Raw genomic sequence first — 22346 nt, forward strand, 5'->3', positions numbered from 1 at the left:
TATTTTTTGTTGCTTTAAATTACACAAGTTTTCTACATTTACAGTGGTATTTGTTCTAGAAAGTTCATAATTTTCACACTTCACTCTTCATGTTTAATATTTCAAATCAATAGAACTAATCTATCATTCTTATCCTATGTCTGTCTGTCTGTCTGTCTGTTACATTTTCATAAAAACTCTAGAAGACCATTTTCAATAGGTTTTGTCAGATATTGAGACACTCCCACTACACTTATCAATGATAATAAGATATGCGAGACCATAACCTTTGACTAACAAAGATACTGTTGTGACAAGAGTTGGAGGCTGTTGGAATACACATCCCCACTTTTAGCCCTGTCAGAAACATAAGTACTTTATTATACTAAGCTGTCAAAGGTGAAGAATAAATCTCAATCAGACAATGATATAATGTCATTTATAAATGGCTTGGTAAACTGAAAATCACACCCATCCAATCTTACTATGCAAGTTTTATCAAAAGCACAATTTACCATCAGAAAGCCTTTAAATTTATTACATAAATTACTCCATAATAACAGGAGATGTACCTATAATTACCTCTGTTATAAATAGATATTAAACTATGTGCCACATGTTGAAATAAACATATCTTCCACATTTGTTCTAATCAGATGGTATTAAGCTGAATTAAGCCAGATATTCAGTTTTATTAACTATAAAATGATTATGACTTTCCTGAATGTAGGGGGATGTGATGTTTTCTATTAAATAATTATTATTGAAAAGTTTATCTTTCTATCAAATAATTACTGTTGAAATCCTGGGGAATTTAGGAGCAACAAATTAATCAGATCAAGATTGTTCAAAAATAAATTCTAAAGAATTAGCATTGAGTAAAATGGAAATTTTAAGAATGAAAAAAAAATTATAATGTCAGATCATTACTGTATCAGTCACAGAATTGTGTTCTTGATGATTTTTAGCAATTGGGTAAATTCTCAAAGGAGGCATAGAAAATATCAAATTAAGATGTAAACTGTAAACCAATTTATATTTGTTAGGAATTTATTTTTGCCACTTAATATGACTGTCTCTAAGCAAAGAAAAAAAATGTATGAAATGATATACATGTATTTATAATAGAATTCACTTTTGAGAAATTGCTAGACACAGAATTAAATAGCCACTAAATTGGATTGCTATCATAAATATCAGTAGTATAGTATCCAAAATATAAGTTTACAATTTATAAATTGAAAAAAAAACTGTTTATGTATTAATTGATGTTAAGATCATTCTTATAAAATTTGACACCTAATCTGAAATAATAACTAAGTTTTCATTTCCTTCTTGCCCATTAGTAAAATATTTCCTTTTATCAACATAAAAAGGCCTACTTGTTGTTCATTTACAAATGTAAATTAGTTAATATGATATCTTCCAACAAATTACAGATATTGTACTTGTATAATTGACATTTAATAGATATTTTTGGTACATTAGTAAAATCTTTGGAATTTATTTTTTTTTTCATTTATTTTTGTACCCAAGCCAACAAATCCCCCAAATTTTCCTATCTTATTGTCATGTCTGGTCAGATGTTATTATTGTTGGTAATTATTCTCTTACTGATATGAATCACAAGAAAAACTGAAGATAAATTACAAGTTGATGTCATTAAGCACCTTCTTCCGAAAGATTTCAAAGATTCTCTTCATTAACCCAAGAAATAAAAAATCTTTATTAGAAATATAGAAAGGAGGAAGAAAGTCATGGATCATCTTTATCTACAGACGTATCAGTAAATACTAATTGAAACGAAATATCTCCAGCAACAAATGATCAATTTGCAAGAGATATCTAACAGAAAAACTACTTAGTTTATATTTATATTGTAAGTTACAAATTAGATATGATGGGCCATACTTTTATAGACCGAAATTTCTTGTTATTGTGAAGCTTTATAGCTAGACAGAAATTTTAACAAGGTGATACTTCTGTTGTGATGGATTAATGAAGTCTAGGAATTTCTACTGCAAGTTTTGGGAAATTAAAAATGTTTTTTTCTCTGGGTGTAAATTTCATTAAGTTATTTGTAGGTAGACAGCAAAAAATATTTGTGATTGAAAGGTGTTGATGAAACAATAAAATGTGATAAAAGTTAAATACTTGAAATTCTGTTGAAAGCAGAATAATTCATTATTATCAACATATAACAGTTAAATATTAAGTGTAGTGTAAGATTTACTGGCATGGTTAAGAACAAATCCTTGGCTTATTCTAGCCCAAGATTCAAAGGACACCTGCCTATCTACTAGGTGTGATTTGTATATCAATAATTAAGGAAAAAAATTAAATCACTCTTCATGGCATTTCAACAATCTTTATTAAGTAGAACTATTAGCTGTAGTAATTAGATTTTAACTCCACAATTAATTTATACAGTTGTCTTGATGAACTCTTTGATCCTTGTAGTGTGTCCAATTCTACAAATGTTGAGGACATTGATTTTCTGATGTACAATTTGGAAGATCATGAGCATTTTGATCAGTGTTTTTATTTTAAGTATAAGGTTTTTGATCAGTGCTGCATTCTTTTTTTTCTGGACTTAGTGTTCTAGTTTATTTTTTGTGTGAATATATCTGTTTAGTCATTAGCTTCCATATACTTTCATATTGAATGTTAAATTTGATCAATAAGAAAGGCAACCATATTGTTAACCTGCATGCTTCAATAACGCTGTAGGTCAAGTTTATTAATGAATTTCATATGAGTTCAATTTTATGCCACTTGAAGTTTTCCTCTCTCGGAATTCTCTCACAAAACTTCCTGTGAATTTAAAACCCACTTTCTGGTAGAGACTGTTTCTATCTAAATGATGATTATTAGGGGTGTTGATTTAATTTTATTGTCTGTGCCTGTTTTTTTTTTATTAATAATAAGCTTTTCTATGACATTGAATAATGGTAAAGTTCTTATATATATCATCATGGTTAGAATTAAGTCACTCATTAATCACACAGATCTGTCAGTGATCAACAAATAATTTGTTGATAGGGGGGTCTGATTTTCACATTATAAACCAATTGTCTTATGGATAATTGTATATCTACAAGATAAAGTCATTAACTCTTATAATTTGCCTGGTCTTTGTTTTTTTGGGAGATTCTTTGTTCAAGCAAGTTTGTTTTTGTATTAGCACAACAATTGGTAAATCTGTAAATGTCACATTCTATGTAGCTTGTACTGCCTTGATGGTTCATGCAGAAAATTGAATTGATCAGGTTTATGTGTTGAAGATCTTAACTTAATCTTTTACAGTTAGTTTGGTGAGTGGAATTTGATTGTGCTTTTGTCTGAATTTGAATATTACAAACCGAGTTATCTCCCCTTATGACTGGTCAAGGGAGCATTCTTTATAATGCTGATACCTTATTTCTAAGGAACATCAGTAAGCTAGATCTTTTTTTTATCTCAGCTTCCCCAATATAAATGACTCTTTTTCTTTAAATACTCCCAAATTCAGAGATTTTAAACTTCATCTACTCCAAAGAACTTGACACTAGACACCATGAAGTCAGCCTCGTATCTTGACCTACTCTTACTGATTAACAAAAAGAAAAAACTTATGAAAAAAATTGTGGTCATCATCATAAAAGTGTGAATCATTATGTTGTATTATGCATCTACACAGTGAGAATCAATTTGTTCACATGTGTCATGGTTTTCCTTTCCTATTTTGTTGTCCCTGGACATGATATTTTATGAGTGACTCTCAGGTATCTCTAGAAAAATGAGGACGCTTACCCTACCGGTGCACCTGATCTATGCTCCTACTTTTTAGTTGTTCATTTACCCTTGTTTCTTTGCAAGTGTAGTTTTGGTTATTTTATTTCCTTGTTATTTGTATCTGTTTTCGTTGTCTAGATATTGTTCTTGGATTATCTTCTTTTTTATTTCTGTTTATTCCTGGTTCCTTTGATTTCCCTTACAATGAATTAATGTCTCACATAAACCCTAGTATGCATTTGTATGTTGATTTACCACTTAATATGATTTTTAAAAATGATTGTACCTCATCAGTTGGAATTCTGTATCACATAAAAACTAAGAATTTGCTTCTTTGGCCTCATCAGAAATGATTTTGATTTGATGAAGGCTTAATATTTGACTAGATTAAAGAAAACCATTATGATATTAGCTAAATTATTCCAGATAAGATTAACATATTTGTGAAAAGGTAGTTAATTAAATTGTTGTCTATGTCAGAAATTTCTGACATTGTTAGCACCTCATGTCATGTGCTCTTTGGCAAGAAAAGCAGGTATTTTACATTCATTTTTGATTCCTCTAAGTTATTATGGTTAATGTGCAGATACAGGGTTCATTAAAAGATAAAAAGAAATATCAGAGGAAAGAGTTAGTTAGAATCTTGTCAAGTAGTATATTGATATTAGTTCCAGGCTAAGTCATGCATATTATTTGTTTGTATGTTTTAGCTGTTGTCAGATTTAGAAAGTACTACACTGTGAAATTATGCATCTTTTATCAGGTCTTTATGACAAATACATAAACTAATATCAGTATATAGTCAAAAAGATGTTAGTAAATGTATGTAACTTGCACAACTTTCTCCTGTCAGATGTGGTGATCCTAGCCTGTCATTTGATTTTATACTGCAGTCCTCTTTATATATTTGTAGGACTATGTCAGATGTGGTGTTTCTAGTCTATCAAGTAAAGATGTACTACTTACAGGTTTGTATAAATCACTTAAGTCCACATTTTAACCAAAATACATGTATGTTTTATTTGATTGGAAAATAAATGCAGTTGTTTAATATTGTGATGCTGTCATTATGCATTGTCCATAGACAATTTGGTTTTAAGACAATAACATGAGTATAAGTGTATGGATCTCAATGAAATCAGCCACAAGGTATCATTTAACAAAAGGTAGACTGGGATATTTTTTTTTGAGTTTGTCTTAAACTGTTATGAATTTAGGGGCCAGAAACAAGCTTTTCTTGTGGTTTCCAGACAATAACTTGAGTGAAAGAGAATGGATCTGATGAAGTTGTACCAGAATGAACTAAACCACAAAAGGAAAGCTTATAAAGTGGGGTATATAGGGATAGGGGTGCTTGTCCTTCCTTACATTACACAGAGGGGGACACATCTATCTATGACTCCACTGCAACATTGAATGTGAATGGGATAAAATGAAGTTTTAATAGAATTTTTATTACATGCTTCTATTGTGCACTATTTAAGTTCTTTTCTGTCTAAGAATTAGGCAAAATGTGTATAAGGAGTGGCACATAAAGAAAAAAACAGAAATTTTATTGCATTGTCCATGTATTTTTACCTCATAACCCTCAGAAATAACAATAAAAGTGTTTGTAAAGTTTGCCTTCTTAAGATATTAATTCGTCTAGTTTAGTTGAAATGTGCTATACAAAAACGAAAGAGAAAATTTTCCCACTTTTTCCTTATATAAGCAGTCAAAAAAATCGACATCACAGATGCTTCAGGATAAATTTAGATTTTCTAGATGTATTGAATATACTTTAGGCAAAAATGTCTAAATTTTTCACCCATTGCCTGATTCTTGCACAGAATGGTACTTAAAATTTTGATCCAAATCAATTTGGGGAACATGGTCATTGTCATTTATAAATATGGGGATACAGGGAGACCCATCTTTTATCTGTTGCCCCTTCTACACAACTGAATGGACATTAATGAAACTTTGGTATAATCTTTACAACATATTTCCATTGTGCACCTCCTATTTTAGATTATGATCAAAATTAATTTGGGGGTTTCACATTGCAAAACATGGACCATCTCTTAACTGTTACTCCTTGTACACCACTGAATGGAATTTATTGAAACTTACATATTACCATTGCACAACCGCTTCTTTCAATGACCACAATTTTTTTGTGGTCCTATAATCAATGATAATAGTATACTGCTGTCATCTGTTCATAGACACTTGGTTTTTGTGCAAAAACTTTTAGTTATTAATCTATAAAAAAAGATTTACCAAAGTTCCCAACAACCAAAATAAAGTGGATATTGATTTTGAGGGTTATGGCTCTAACTGTTTTTTAATTTTTTAATTGAACTAATTTTTTATACATTTAATTTCTTTTGAGTAAATTTTTGACCCTGCATTGTTTATTATTGTATGATTTATTGTTTTGTGATATTAAATTCAAGATCAATTTCAAAATTTTCAACATAAAATTTATGGATGAAGCATGTTTTTGGTAAAGTTTTGTTGCCTTAATCTAATTTTGTCAATTTCAGATGTTTGTTTACTATTTCCAAGTTGTCTGCTGTGCTTGCAGCATGATACTTGGTTAGAAATGAATGATTTGGTCCTAATGTCAAAGTTCATTAATGTGTCATTATTTGACTTTTTTAGTTAATTTTTTAAGTAATGTCAACATTCTGTGGATTTTATTATTTGTGTTGTTGGGAGCTTATTTGAAGGTGTGTTTACACTTGTTGACGACCTTTTGGTGATCTCTGTAGGTATTGACTATTTTCATAAGGGATATACAATGGTGCATTTCTTGCGTTTCACCATATTTGTTTCTTTTTCTATATAATTGTTACCCAATATAACAAAATGCCATACCAGCAATGGCATTGATTTTGACCTGAACTTTTTAAGAATTAGGGGCCAAAAGGGGGCCTGAAACAAGAGTTTTATTTATGTTTGGGCAATAATTTGAGAAAAAGGAAATGGACCTCAAATAAATTTTACTACAAGGTGCCATACCACAAAAGAAAAACTGGAATTGTTTTTTTTTTAGTTTGTGACTTGTTGAAAGTAAGAATAAGGAGCCAGAAAAGGCCAGTAGCAAGAATTTTTCTTATTTCTTCTTGACAAATGTAGTAAAAGGAAAATGGATTGCTTTGAATTGGTACAACATGGTGCAATACCTTTAAAGGAAGATTAGGAATGGTTTTTGAAGTTTTTACTGGAACCATTTAGGGATCAGGGGCAAAAAAAGTGGCCACTTTGATAAGTGTCAAATTCTTGTCTGTGTCAAATGTCTGATTGTAATCAAATTTTGAACTGTGGCAAGTTTGATTTGTGTGTCCATACTTGCCCCAACTGCTTAAGTTTAAACTCCTGTGGTCATATAAAGCTGGGCCCTGGGAAGCATTTTATTAGAATTTAGTCCAAATCAATTTGAAGGTCAAAAAGTGGATGTTATCAGAAGTGGAGTGGAGGGTATCATTTTAGTGAGCATTGCTCTCAGGTTTTCTAGTTTGTGGATTTTATGACTGATTAAGAATTAGGAACTTAAAGGGACTAGAAACAGGTGTTTCCCTATTTCTGATATAACTTGAGAAAAAGGGAATGGATCTCTGAAATTGTACTACTTGGTGTCTTAGGACTACTAGCAGTTTACTGACATGCCAGCTCCAGACCAATTTAAACCTACGAAAAGTTATGTCCTCATTGTATGTAAAAAATCCTAATTCTTTCCATGTGGGTTTGAGCACCATGGTACGTCATAAATAATACAATGAGGACACAACCTATGTCATACCATAAATTGCTTTTTAAATAGTGTTTTAGTTTCTATGTATTCCTATGAGAGTATCAATGTCAATACCAAAAAATGATATCCTTAAAGATTTGACAACAATATCATAACTATATTACTTACGAATGAGTCTATTCAAAGGTTTAGTTAACTTATTTGGTGAGTATCGGGCTTTCTGTGCTTTGCATAGAATATTACTGTAAAACAAAGGGTGAGAGATATCCGCATGTATTATTCCTTTACGAATACATCTGTATTTGAGAATGTGTTCCTTGTATCGATTGAAAAAATTTTTGAATGTTTTTACGAGCTTGTGATATCGAAAACCTTGATGTAGTAATTTCTAGGTTACATAAAGATTTCTTTCATTTAAATCTAAAACATTGTTACAAATATGAGCAAATAACCAATTGTGATATGTAACCACCATATGATGATGTCATGGTGATGTCACCATCTAGAAACAGATAGTTGACAATAAGGAATGAAAAATCACCCTTTTATTGTAAATTTTAGTATGAATAAGTTTACCACTATTAATATGAATACTAAGGTCAAGACATCCTTTATTATCATTATTAGCTTTATTCAAAGACTGTTCTTCAGGATATATATCTTAAGTATAAATATTGAATTCATTGTTGTTTAGAGCAAAAATATTGTCCAAATATCTAAGTTGTTATTAAATTTTTCTACCAAATGTTGTTTGGAAGGGTCTTTATTCATTTTAGCCATGAATAATAATTTGTAACAATACAGAAAGAGGTCTGCAATAAGTGGTGCATGATTGTTCCCCATAGTAATTCAAATAACTTGATGATAAATGGTTTCACAAATAATTGCATTCAACCTCTTGTTTTAAGTTTAAAAAAAAAGTTTTAAATATTCAAAAATATTTCAATGCATTATGACAAAGCAAAATGTGGGATGAACTGTCTGTTATGATTTTCATGTTGTGGACTTTAAATCAATTGAATCATGGTCTTTGATTTTGAACATGATATATAGAAATGCACCTGTCAACATAATTATATATATGACTTGTATACCTAAATATTGTGTAGGATATTTATTAAGATATTTTTAGTGTTATAATTGTGAACTCTTACTATTTTACATTCTTTAAAATTCACTTATTTTTGTAAGCAAATTATCTTATTTTTTCTTGCATGAATGATATAGAAGTAGCCATATTGCCAATAATTAATTAACACATTATCACCAATAGCTTTCCATAACTTGAACAATTACATTAAAAAATTTACAATAAAATAATAATTTTTATGATCATCAATCCCAATTTTAAGTAATGATTGTTTTATTAAAATAAGAGAGTTGTTGTTTTTATCACCTTTAAAGTTTTTTTAATGCATGTCGTTTTATATATAATCACAAAGTAGATAATAGATTTACAATTAATCAAAGAAATACATTGGAAGATGTAGTTAGAAAGGAACCTGGCAAAGGTTAATGATTTCCCAATTTCTTTCACTTCATTATTCATTTTTTTCATTTGTTTTTTAGGTTCTTATGACCATACAGTGAAGATGTGGGACACCAGAAACCAAGACTGTGTCATGTCAGTTAACCATGGTCATCCTGTAGAAAGTCTTCTCATGTTTCCTTCTGGTGGACTTTTCATATCAGCAGGTAACAATTCTATAAACAGCATTGTAGGTCAGGTGTTTAAGATACTTAACTTACATACAGACCCTATTGGTCAGGTGACTCAGATAATCACTTTACATACTTGATATACAAACAGGCCCCAATGGTCCGATGATTCAGATACTCACTAAACATGTAAACAGGTTCTGTAGGTCAGGTGACTCAGATACTCATTGAATAAACTAGCACGTTCTTTAGGTCAGGCACCTCAGATACTCATTTCACACAAGAACAACTCTATAGGTTAGATGCCTCAGATACTCACTTAATATACTAATGGCCCTATAGGTCAGGTGACTCAGATACCCACATAACTTACAAATAGGCTCTATAGGTCAGGTGACTCAGATACTCACTTAACTTACAAGTAGGCCCTATATGTCAGGTGACTCAGATCACTTAACTTACAAACATGCCCTATAGGTCAGGTAACTCAGATACTTACTTAATATACTAACAGGCCCTATAGGTCAGGTAACTCAGATACTCACTTAACTTACAAATAGGCTCTATAGGTCAGGTGACTCAGATACTTACTTAGTATACTAACAGGCCCTATAGTTCAGGTGACTGATCACTTAACTTACAAATAGGCTCTATAGGTCAGGTGACTCAGATACTTACTTAATATACTAACAGGCCCTATAGTTCAGGTGACTGATCACTTAACTTACAAATAGGCTCTATAGGTCAGGTGACTCAGATACTCGTTTAATATACTAACAAGCCCTATAGGTCAAGTGATTCAGATATTCACTTAACTTACAAATAGGCTCTATAGGTCAGGTGACTCAGATACTTACTTAGTATACTAACAGGCCCTATAGTTCAGGTGACTGATCACTTAACTTACAAATAGGCTCTATAGGTCAGGTGACTCAGATACTTACTTAATATACTAACAGGCCCTATAGGTCAGGTAACTCAGATATTCACTTAACTTACAAATAGGCTCTATAGGTCAGGTGACTCAGATACTTACTTAGTATACTAACAGGCCCTATAGTTCAGGTGACTGATCACTTAACTTACAAATAGGCTCTATAGGTCAGGTGACACAGATACTTACTTAATATACTAACAGGCCGTATAGTTCAGGTGACTGATCACTTAACTTACAAATAGGCTCTATAGGTCAGGTGACTCAGATACTTACTTAATATACTAACAGGCCCTATAGTTCAGGTGACTGATCACTTAACTTACAAATAGGCTCTATAGGTCAGGTGACTCAGATACTTACTTGATATACTAACAGGCCCTATAGTTCAGGTGACTGATCACTTAACTTACAAACAGGCTCTATAGGTCAGGTGTTTTAGATACTCACTCAGGGAAACATTCTGAAACATTTAGATGTGTGTTTTTCTGTGAAGGAAGGCCTGAATCATCAAGATGTGTGCCTGTCTGTGAAGGGAGGCCTGAAATATCTGGATGTGTGTCTATCTTTGAAGAAAGTCCTGTAACATCTAGATGTGTTTATATCTGTGAGGATTGTCCTGAAATATCTAGATGTGTGTCTATCCATGAAGGAAGTCCTGTAACATATAGATGTGTGTCATTCTGTAGGGAAAATGTTAGGAAACATTTTAGATGTGTGTCAATCTCAAGGGAGGCAATTGTCCAATCATCATGAAACTTTTCATGCATGTATAACAGTAAACTGTATTTTGTTTTCTTTCTTAATTTAAAATTCTGTATTGTTAACTTTAGTAGTGAGAACTTTTTCAGTAGAAAATGAAATGAGGTCTCATTAAATAAATCCATGGTATAATTAGAAAGCAGCCTGGTTCCCCATTTCTGTGGGAGTAGACCAGTATAAACAATATAGTATTAATCATCAGGCAAAACATGTCATTCATTTGTTATAAAATGAAATCTGAGAGTTAGGGGCTCATTTTTTCTCTGCCATTATTGTCAGGCTTGTTAATTCTCATTAAATGATAAAATTCTAGAGTCACTGAAGCATGAAATAAGAGGTAGCCAATTTGTTACCCTGTCAGGAAATCCCAGTTTATATTACTGAATGGTGATGGATTATTCCAAGGATTATATATATACTCATTATACTTTGTATTATTTCTCTTAATTATTTACATCTGTCTTTAATTTTCTTGCTAGACTTTTGACTCATTTTATCAATTTCCTGCAACAATGCTTCATATTAACACATTCATTTAAGATGCCATTGTCTCTTTACTACAGTATGTTCTTCAAAATAAGCACAAAAGATAGAAATATTCATCTATTGTTGTAGTATCAGTGTTTTTTGTTGGTTTTCCACTGCTGATGCCATCTAAAGATATATATTCTATATTTTATGAATTTACTTAACATTGTCACTAAGTTTCTTTTGCACATGCCCTAACATCACAGGATGATACACTGTAGGCATTCTATAGCTCTACAGTCACAAAATAATGAAGTCTTGTAGATATATAGTTAAAAAGATATCTCATCCAGTACCTGTTTTAATGAAATACCATTGAAAGTTTTAGCATGCTTCTCCTTGGTGTGGTCGTATCAAAATATATATTTTGAATTTTTCTATGACAATTTGTGCAGTAATTTATTTCAGTAACATATAAAAATGTACAATATGGCAAAACTTTAAAGATGCATCAATAATTGGGTAAGCAGACATGACCTAAGTAATGAATCACAAGTTTTGAAGTCAATTTTCTAAATTTGTTGTAATTTAGTTCAGCATTTATTATATATTTTCATGGAATCTGCCTACCAAACATATTCATGGGTATTATTTTTTGTAGTTTTAAGATAAGGAATGTTTTTCAATGACATTTCTGTTTTGCTTTATTGTTCAGTACAGTAGTAGGATTAATAGTACAACTAAAGTATGACAAAAAAGTATTAGAAGGGTTGAAACTTAATGTTAGTATAATTCTGGGTTGAATGGTTTTAAATAGTATCCCTTGCAGTCATGAGTACATTTTAGCATGGTAGTGTCTACTTTTCACCAAAATAAACAACACATGGGAGATGATAAGGCTTCTTTAGAGCAGCAAATATTACTGTCCTAGAGTGTGGTTCTAGTACAGTATACTGTCTAATTGATATCTGTCTCATTTTACAGAACACATGAACATGTACTGATCTGTATATGTGTCTATTGATATCTGTCTTGAGTCACAGAACACATGTACACATACTAATTTATATAGGTGTCTATTGATAACTGTCTCATGTCACAGAACACATGCACATGTACTGATCTGTATATGTGCCTATTGGTATTGGTTCTAGTGTCAAAAAAATTCATGTATGTGTTCTGATCTGTATATGTGTTTAATTGATAGGTGTTAAATGTCACAGAATACATGTTCTTGATACTTGTCTCATGTAAAAAAAATACATTTAGTTGTTCTGATCTGTATGACGTGTGTGCACAATTAATACCTGTCCCATGCCTTAGAATACATGTAGGTGTTCTGGTCTGTTTATGTGTCTTTTACCTTTATAATTAAGAAATAAATCACGGAAACTCCATTTTATCATTGTTTTACCACAGGCTGGCCGTTTATGTCTCATTGGTGGTTAATAGCAAGGGGTTAAATAACAACATATATGGCCAGTTAATGGTAAAACAATGACAACATGGAGCTTCTGTGATTTATATTGATTCTTATTCATTTTTTTTAATAGATGCAGCCTATGTGTTGCACGAAATGTTGGTTATGTATTTATTGCTTTTCTACCATGGCTGTGGTCTAAAGAGCTTTGAAGCAAGTCATATTGGAACTCCAGTTAAAGCATATGGATGACTTTGATCCTCAGACTGGGATTGATATATCAGACCAAATGTTTCTGAAAACTAAATTAGCAACTCAATGGAATTTTGGCTTCTATATGAGGGATTCCTGGGAGCCTTTAGTTAATATTACCTCAAGAAATTTTGTACATTTTGTGGAATTGGTGAGATGCTTTTGGAGGTAAAAATTTCTATTTTATGAAGGTTTTAAGAGGCAGTTACTTGAAACCATAACCCCTGTAGTCACACTTAATGTGTTATCACATTGTCTTGCAAGCTGAATTTGTGACCTGCTCAACTTTAAAGAGAAATGAAATGAAAGATTTCTGAGAATGTTGTACTTGGGAGAGTAAAGTAAAATCATTAAGTAAAATGATATAAATTTATTAAAGGATAAGATAGAGATAATTCTTGTATATTTTTATGTGTGGGAATATAATATAATATGAAATTTATATATGCTATTACAAAATTTAATGTTTTATTATCAAGTAAAATGAAATATTAGTTTCCATGTCGAAATTTTATAGCAATATATAAGATTTTATTGTTATTATCATAAAGTATAAGGGGATAAAGTAACAATTTTTTCGTTTATTTCATTTTATTAGATAAGGCGAAGGAACACTGTATGGTATCACGCCCTGACACATTACTTTGTTTGATAGGAAGTTTTTGATATATTTGTCATGTGCTGAGTTATAATGCATGGAATTATAATTTAGAACAAAACTAAGGGCAAAATGTTGCCTAATTTCTTATCATGTGTTACTATTTCAATGGATATGTGAAATAAATAAAAGTGATGAAAGATTTATATATAGATATGTTCCCAAGTGAACTACTCAGATGGTGGGCTTTTGGATGGAATAGATATAAACCGATATAAATACATATAAAATCATGATAAAGTACTACTATTCAATCATTTTTTGATAAATTATTATTTTAACAAGATGTTAATGTATTCAATCTACTCAAGGTCTTCATAGTTCAGTTGGAAAGCATTATTTTTTTTAAGTAATTGTCTCAGAAATTGTTCTGATTTTTTGGTGTAATGCCAATAACAGTCTATGTCATGTCTTTTCCATTGAAATAAAAGTACAACTGACTTTTCAGAGGGATTAATCAGATGAACATGTACTAACCTTCGTTATGAAGAGAACAGATGATATTTGTCTTATAGGTCCAGATATTCTATAGAGGTACATGTATTGGTATTTGCACAGGAAATCACTGTCGGACTTAAATCAGTTGTTCATAGGTTAAATACATATAGATTATCTTTATGAGGTCTTGGTCTTAAATGGTTATTATTTTAATTCGGACAATTTACATTCTGATTTTGAGAAAGTGGCATCAAATTAAGTTATATAACTAAATATTCTGAAATATTAATATTATAATACCAAAATATCACTGACTAATTTTGTAGGTTGTTTTTTTTCTAAGCTGTTTATGATAAAACCATTTAATGTGAGAACATCATAGAAACTATAGCCATTTATTCATATGTTAAACTCATCAGCATTGAGTGTGAAAATAACACAAATTAAAACAAAGCAATGACATTAATCAACATTAGAACACTGTGAGATTTGAAATTTGTGGTGAATTAGAAATCTCTGCAGGATATATGTTAACATAAAAGCAAATTAGTTATAGATCAGTGACATGCTCTGCCGTGATTCCCTCAGGCAATGAGTTTTACAGTATTCTGTCTGGGGATAAAAGTGCCCAAGGGAAGGGTAATTACTCCATCATGTTTTGCCAGGGCAAGGGTCAAATCAGGATCCATCAAAAACCATGTTGATTTGTCTATGGTTCACTGAAGACTCATAAAATATAATGATTTGATACTTTCCTGTGAATTCGACAGAGCTCAGTAATATTTATACTTCTATAAAGAAGTGATTAAGATAGAAAATAAACTATTTATTCCATGTTTATTTACATACAGGGTGATCAAACAGTAAGAGTGTTGATTCTTGTTTGATAACTTACATAGACTTCTGATAAATATGAATACAGATACATTAAGCCTCCCTTTAGATAAGAGTACAATTTTTCTGTGGATTTTTGTTTATGTGAGTCACTGTCTAATTTGAGTCCATTATCCATTTGTTTACAATACATACAGTTCATTATTTCTAAAATAGGTGAAATGATAATTTAAAATTATATGGATAGATATATACTAATTAAAAGCCAGCTACCTTGGTACTAGCCTTGCATTGCATATTCCTTAACAGATGTATATCACTGTTTTTTTTTTGTCATTCTAAGTGAGTTTTTGGCAAAAAAAAATGACTGTTGACTTTGATTTAGGACAAACAAAACACTGTGGTAGTACATATGTACTAACTTTATAAAAATAAAAAAAAAATCACAAAATCAACATAAATAATAGAAATGTAGCTTCTGAAAAAGTAGTATTGATAGGTTAAAAAAAGTAGCAAAATTGGTTATTTATTGCTCAAAACAACTTTTTCCAAAACTGCAGTGAACATCCACTAGTGACTCTCTACTTGTTCCCAGTAGTGCTACATGAGTGCAGTGAACATCCACTAGTGACTGTACATGTTCCCAGTAGTGCTACATGAGTGCAGTGAACATCCACTAGTGACTCTGTACATGTTCCCAGTAGTGCTACATGTGTGCAGTGAACATCCACTAGTGATTCTCTACATGTTCCCAGTAGTGCTACATGAGTTAAAGTTTTATTGAATCATTCTTCATAGTTTCTTAAAAATTCATAAAATATATAGAAGTGTACTAAGAAGTCAACTGGAAAATCTAACTAAGATAGAAACTTCTAGGATTATGAACATATAAAAAAAAACCTGAAGTGGTATTATCTTCCTTAGTTTCTATCTGACAGTAATCTTCTTCCTTCAAAACTCTATATACTACTTAATCTTTGTATAGATTTGTTAAATTCATCAAATAAATGGTTATGGAGGAGTTGATCTTATAAAACCACCTTTAAACTGAAATATCTGCCTTTCTAACCTTCATAATAGTTTCATTCAAATCTGTTAAATGTTAAGTATAAGTTGCTATCATAAATAACCCATAACTTGAATTATCTCCCCTTTAATTTGTAATGAAGAAGAATATTGCCATTAAAATTTTACATGATAAATCATATGTGGAAGCTACAAGTATCCTTTTGTGAGTCTGCACACAGTATTTCTTATTCAATTTCTTTCCAAATTTTTCAATCATTTCCTAAGGAAAACTTTATCATAAAAAAGTATTTTATGTAAAACAAAGAGAAGTAACTAGGAAAGTATGTCACAGGCCATGTACTGCCAAGATTCTAGTAATATTGACCTGTTTTACAAGATTTCTAATGAATCTAATGAAGGATTCCACACATTCTTATAGACTGTCACAATATGTAAGAGAGATTAACTACTGTTAATCGCTATTTAATTACAAAACAGATATAATAACTTTATAGCTTTGCCAAAGAACAAAAAATATGGTTAATCATAATGAAGTTGATACAGAAAAATAAAAGAGAAAATTTTTTAAGGGACCACCACTGAGGAGTTCGTTAAGTCTTTATACTTATTTGTAAATGAAGTGTGTCATAATATCAAATCCTTAATATTATCTTTTTATAATAGGAATCATTTATTTTCTTTTTCTGTGAATACATTTTTGCACTTAGTTATAATTTTCCTCTGGAGGATTATTCTTCAGAAATTGTGAACACTGAGAGCTGTAGTGTTTGGTGCATCTCAACTGGACTTCCTTCAGTTGTGTGTTCCTTGTGATTTTTATATTGTCAATTAGTGTACATTGTTTTATTATAATTTTTTCTACAAATTGATGTATTTGACACCCATTTAAGTGAGATCTTTATTTTGTTATCATCATGGGTACTCCAAATTAATTGACTTTATGATTTTTTTTTGTCCTTAAGGTTTTTTGGCTGTAATGCATGGCTTTTGACAGATGAACCAAGTCTAAACATGTTTATGTATTTAGATTTCGTTTACCCTAAGTTGGCATTTACATTTGCACAAAGCCTGATGAATATTTATGATCTATATACAAATAATGAACATAGAAAATAGTTGGCACATGGTCAGTTACAAACATAAAATTATAGCAAGTATAATTAGTTCCTAGACACAAATCTGTATTAACTATTTGCAATTTTCTCAATAATATTTTTCATTCTCTCGTGTCTGTCATCTTTCTATATTAAAAAGGGAATTTATTTGGTCCTAAATCAACATTGTTTGTAGGTCTGTTATAACAATTAGATGGAGATTTACCCCCTATCTGACATATATATACTGGTGTTAATCAGTTATACAGCACTTGTCAAACATCACACTCGTGTCATTACAAAATTATAATTAATTATCTTTCATGCCATTTCAGTATTAACTGCCAAATTGGAAGAAATCTGTCTATCTTGGTGTTAATGTTGTTTCCAGAAATTTGGGGAAATAGGCTTGGAAGATAAGGTCTTGGTAGAAACCAAGTCATATTGTCATCAAGTTTTAGTTATGGTGCCTACCCCATTTTTTAAGCGAAATATTACCCTTAAATGACATTGTGTCTGTTCCATAACTTCAGAATCATAAGATAAGTCACTAACTCTGTGTTGTTCAATGTATACATACCATTTATAAAGTTATCTTGGATGGCTGATGGTCATCATTTTAATTTTGGTTATGAAACATAGAAATAATCTTTTTTTTTAATGCTAGAGTTTTCTTAAATGTTGTTTGGAAGAAGTCAGTTATTTCTGACAGCTAATAATGGTTAATGATACAGTTGAAAGAATACAAAATTAACTTTAAACAAACAGTACTGTTTTAACTCTTGATATTTAGTATGAAATTAATTAATTATTAATTATCTAAACTTTGAGCGTGTACATGTCTTGGTATAAAAATAAAAACGGAACTTTACTATTAATATAAAGCTTTTGTTTGTCTGCTGGTCATTATGAATGAAGCCATCATATCTTTATATTTAATTTTTTAATCATGACTGTTAAATAATTCATTGGTGATACAGTTTATTTAATTTGAAATTTATCAACCAAGAAAAATTCTATAAAACAGTGAAAGTTTCTTGTGTTTCTTCCCAAAACTATTTGCGTTAGACCATAAAAAATTACTTACTTCTGCTGACACTGATGCTATCACTTAATTTGATCAAATTAACAACTGTCGATTTTGTGTTTTAGAGATTTCACACTTCATTATTCAATTAATGTTAATGATCTAATTTATTCAAGGAGTAGCAGGCCTGTTTGATGTTTAGCATAAAAGAATATTTACAAATATTTTGATGTACAACATGAGAACAAATATAAGTAAATATTATGTATCCTGTTTTTCATGACAAAGAAAAGTTGTCCAGTGTCATTATATTTGAATCAGTAAGATATAATCTGTTTTATTTTCATAATTAGAAAAGATATCAAAGTTGTTCTGTGGAAAACATTGTTTTCTTTGCTTTTCCATTTGTTATGAAAGATGTTTTGCCTGTGAAACACTTTGTTTCAATCCATCTAATGACTCGTTAATTTGGCATCAACAGTGTAATGAATCTTTGTAATTAAAGGTAAAAAAAATAGTTAAACAGGAACTTGATGTTTGGTGGTCTTTGTTTTAGTTCGGTGTTTGAAGACTGTTGAAGAGACATTAGGTTGATGATTTCTACAAGCATCCCACTACTACTGCTTTATTTATTGAACCTATCATTATGCCTTATTCATCTAAATAAGAAGTTCATTCTCCCTACTTTCACACTTGGTAGAGTTTTGGTTGGTGAGACTATTTAATCAGTCATCCCATAAAGCTTAGTCCAGCATTTTTTTAAAACCAAAATGTTTTGGTCTTAAAATAGCAACAAATATTTTAGATGGATTGACTTTGGGGTGGGGGGTTATGACTATATTTTAGTTTTTAATTTTTTTTATAGTGAATGTTTCAGTCCCTTAAAAAACAGTAAAGCTAATCAACGACAACAAAGATAATAAAGTGTGATGACTCCTTCATTATGATGAGAGTGTTTATCAAAAACAAATACGCAAAAAATAAAAAAGGCCATATTGAAAAAAAAAAAGAAGTTGAAACTTCAAATAACTGTTCCGTCCTGTATTTTACTGGAAATAAATTTTATTGTCTGCAAAAAATCTGAAAATGAATATTTTAAAATAAAAACTGCACAAGTAAGCATTTCAAAGCAGTTTTACCTGACTTTTATAATGCAAAATTAATTCCCATTTGCCTCTTATATTGAAAAATCTGAATGAGCTGGAGAGACAATATGCCCACAATTAAATTATTTATAACATATTTCATGGAATATAAACAGACAGATGAGACTTTTAGTCTAATTGAAGTCAGTTGTTGAAAAGAAATCATTAGAAGAAAATTTGAGAAAGTTATAAACAAGATTAATCAACAGAGATTTTTTCTGTTGTATACTTACTCATCAGAAAAACACAACAGCTTACTGTCTGAAAATATTGGGTTTAAATTTTAAAGATAAAAAAACTTTTTTACTTAAACATAGAATTTTAAATATGTTGTTAGCATTTAAAATGATTAATTAACATACTTTTTGTCTGAGTAATAACTTGTAGTATACTGTGGCAATCTGAAATAATACTTCTGTCACAGCTTTCTAGAATGTGTAAGTGACTGGACAGTTTATACCAGATTTTGTAGAGGAAATGTTCAGTAGTAGAATCAGATCAATCATATAAGTACATTGTATTTCCATTATGAAATTTGAGACAATAGTTTTCTCAAAATCCTACATGCCATTGTTAAATTTTAATTGGTCAAATTGAGAGGTCTATATGTAATTAACAGATTCCTAGCTGTTGGTTAGTTGTTGTTGGTAGCTCACACTTGAAGATATTATTGAACCTGTTTAAAAACTATTGATGAATGTTTCTTAAGACAGCAATGTAAATATTTTTGAAAAAAGTTTACGTAGGCTAAATGCTTAGTTTCCAACAGATGAACTAGTTTCAAATTTGGTTTGTGGCTTTATATGATGGGATGCACATCCTAAGTGATTTTGGATACTGTTTGATATCAACCTCCTCTACATGCAGTGGTATGCAATAGTGCAGGTAACTTCATGTTATTACTGATTGAATGATTGTTGGGGATTAACGCCTGAGCAGCAATATTTCAGCTATACTCAGGCTATGAACAAGAAATGGATGATATTATGAACATGAAATGATGATGAATTGAAAAATGGGATGGGACACAAGGGTAGTAGGGTTGACAAATTTTTATTGCCACTGGAAATAGGGAGAGGTGTAGCGGAGCCAAATGGTTACTACTCCTGAAGAATACCACAGCAGGGTTCTTTAATGTGTGAGGAACGTGGCATCTTTCCCAACAAGGTGCACCACTATTGTTTGCAATCGGGATTTCCATATTATGGCCTGACGACCCTAGCATGAAACATGCCAGCGGTACCCCATTCCACCACCTGGAGCACACAACTCAGTTGCTCTTTGGGCAGAGCGCCGTAGCACCTGGCCAAGGTTCTAAGCACTATTTATTCGCCCTTTACAACAAGCTTAGTGCTGCAGCAGGCTTATTCTTTTGACACCCGGACCTGCACAAGTTTGATGTTATTGCTGACTTCATACATTATATTCCTTACAGAATGTGTTAGTTTCACTCATTTGTTGTATAATGTTTTCAGAAGAAATCAACTTTCTAGTCCAAATAACTTAAATGCAGTTTCCTATCACATCCTTTGTCATAATTCAGTGTGTAGTTGATATCCATTTCATGCTAGAATATTTTTGCTGAGTATACATCTTTCAACATTAAGCTTGATATGTTTCATTAATCGCCAATCCACATTCAGCAGTTGTTTGGCAGTGAGGCAAGAAAAAGAGATTTCAGTCTTATAATTACTCTATATTGTTATATTTGGTGTAATTTAGCCTGTAGAATTCATTATACCCATCATCAGACCCAAGTAACGATTTATATACCACATGTCAACCAACAAAAAAACATGCTATTATTGTGTATTGACGTGATATCGTGTTATGGCAGATTACTGGATTTTGATCTCCAGCAAATTTACATCTGTTTATTTCTTATTTCATTATGTTATTTTTTCCTCCATCATATTAATATAAAAAGCATATGCATCAATTTGTAATACATTTTTGAAGTGAATACAGACACTGTTAATGTTGTGTTGGTAATTATTTGAAAGGGTTTTAGGGGTATAAACACAGCCAAAATCTAGAACCAATATAAATGAAAGGTTAGAGTTTATTAGGATGTCATTTTATGTCAATTATCATCTGTACTTAATATCAAATAAGTTAAATTGACTGTTATGTATACTAAAAGTATAGATACTCAATTAACCACACTTGAGATGACAAAGACATCCCTCCATCCATAATACTACAAAGTCTTTGTCAACACTTTACAATCAATGGATTTTTATATCTTGAAGCATGTAAATTATTGCTATGTTTAATATTGCTCATATTCTTGCTGGACAACAATGCTGTTTGCATCACTTCTGGTGCCAGATATTAAGTACCAGTCCACATAAGATTCAGACACTACAAATGGTAAAGTGATTCATGGTCAAGAAAAATCCACCAAACAAACGATGCTTTTTTAGTCTACGTATGCTATATCTTCACATAACAACAACCTTTTCTGTATTCAGATTTGCACTTTTTAGAAAATCATACATTCATCTCCCACTAAAATCAGCCAAACGAAGCCAAATCAAGAACAGTAACTCTTGCGAAGTGCCAATTTATGATTTTTATCTCAAAAGTGCAACACCCAAATGCAATAGTAAGACCGGTTATTTGATCAGTATCTGTTTCTGAACAAGAAATAAAACTAAAATTCGGTGGGTTTTTGACATGCATGTATCACCTTCTGTCTGATTTTTAGAAAGACTACTACTTAATTACTATGTGTAATAGTTTTGGAAATTAGTATATATGTTAAATAAAGGCCTGTCTAGAAAATTCTTGTCAATCTATCATATATCAGAGTTAGTGCAAACTTGACCAATGGGTGTTAGGGTCATAGCACAAGTTTTGTTGTATTTCTAAATAAGACTGCATCAGAACAATTTTGGCATGATATAAAAACCATGAAAGAGCTGCATGAGTCCATCATTGTAATATCATAAACTTCCTAAATTGTTGGTAGTCAAGAATTATGCACCAATAAAACTTAACACTACAAAGTGAAGTATACTGACACACTTAGGTGCTATGTATCATATTAATTGTATACAGGTTTATCTTATTAGCTATTTACACATTTATAAAATACCACAAATAATGACTGTATCAGAATAACATTCACC

General features: G+C 30.9%; 1 protein-coding gene across 2 annotated transcripts in view; it reads left to right on the plus strand.

The window, feature by feature from the left end:
• Positions 1-22346, plus strand: part of LOC148622988 (U3 small nucleolar RNA-associated protein 15 homolog) — a 50388-nt gene that overhangs the window by 13777 nt on the left and 14265 nt on the right. For both annotated transcript variants that reach the window (XM_088573405.1, XM_088573406.1), the window contains 2 exons: positions 4667-4721; positions 9062-9187. In XM_088573405.1, coding sequence (XP_088429531.1) covers positions 4667-4721; positions 9062-9187 — 181 coding nt within the window. The remainder of the gene's footprint in view (positions 1-4666; positions 4722-9061; positions 9188-22346) is intronic.

Source organism: Perna viridis, chromosome 3 (genome assembly GCF_037379345.1).
Source record: "Perna viridis isolate PV_CMFRI_1.1 ecotype Kerala chromosome 3, ASM3737934v1, whole genome shotgun sequence".
NCBI classification, from domain to species: domain Eukaryota; kingdom Metazoa; phylum Mollusca; class Bivalvia; order Mytilida; family Mytilidae; genus Perna; species Perna viridis.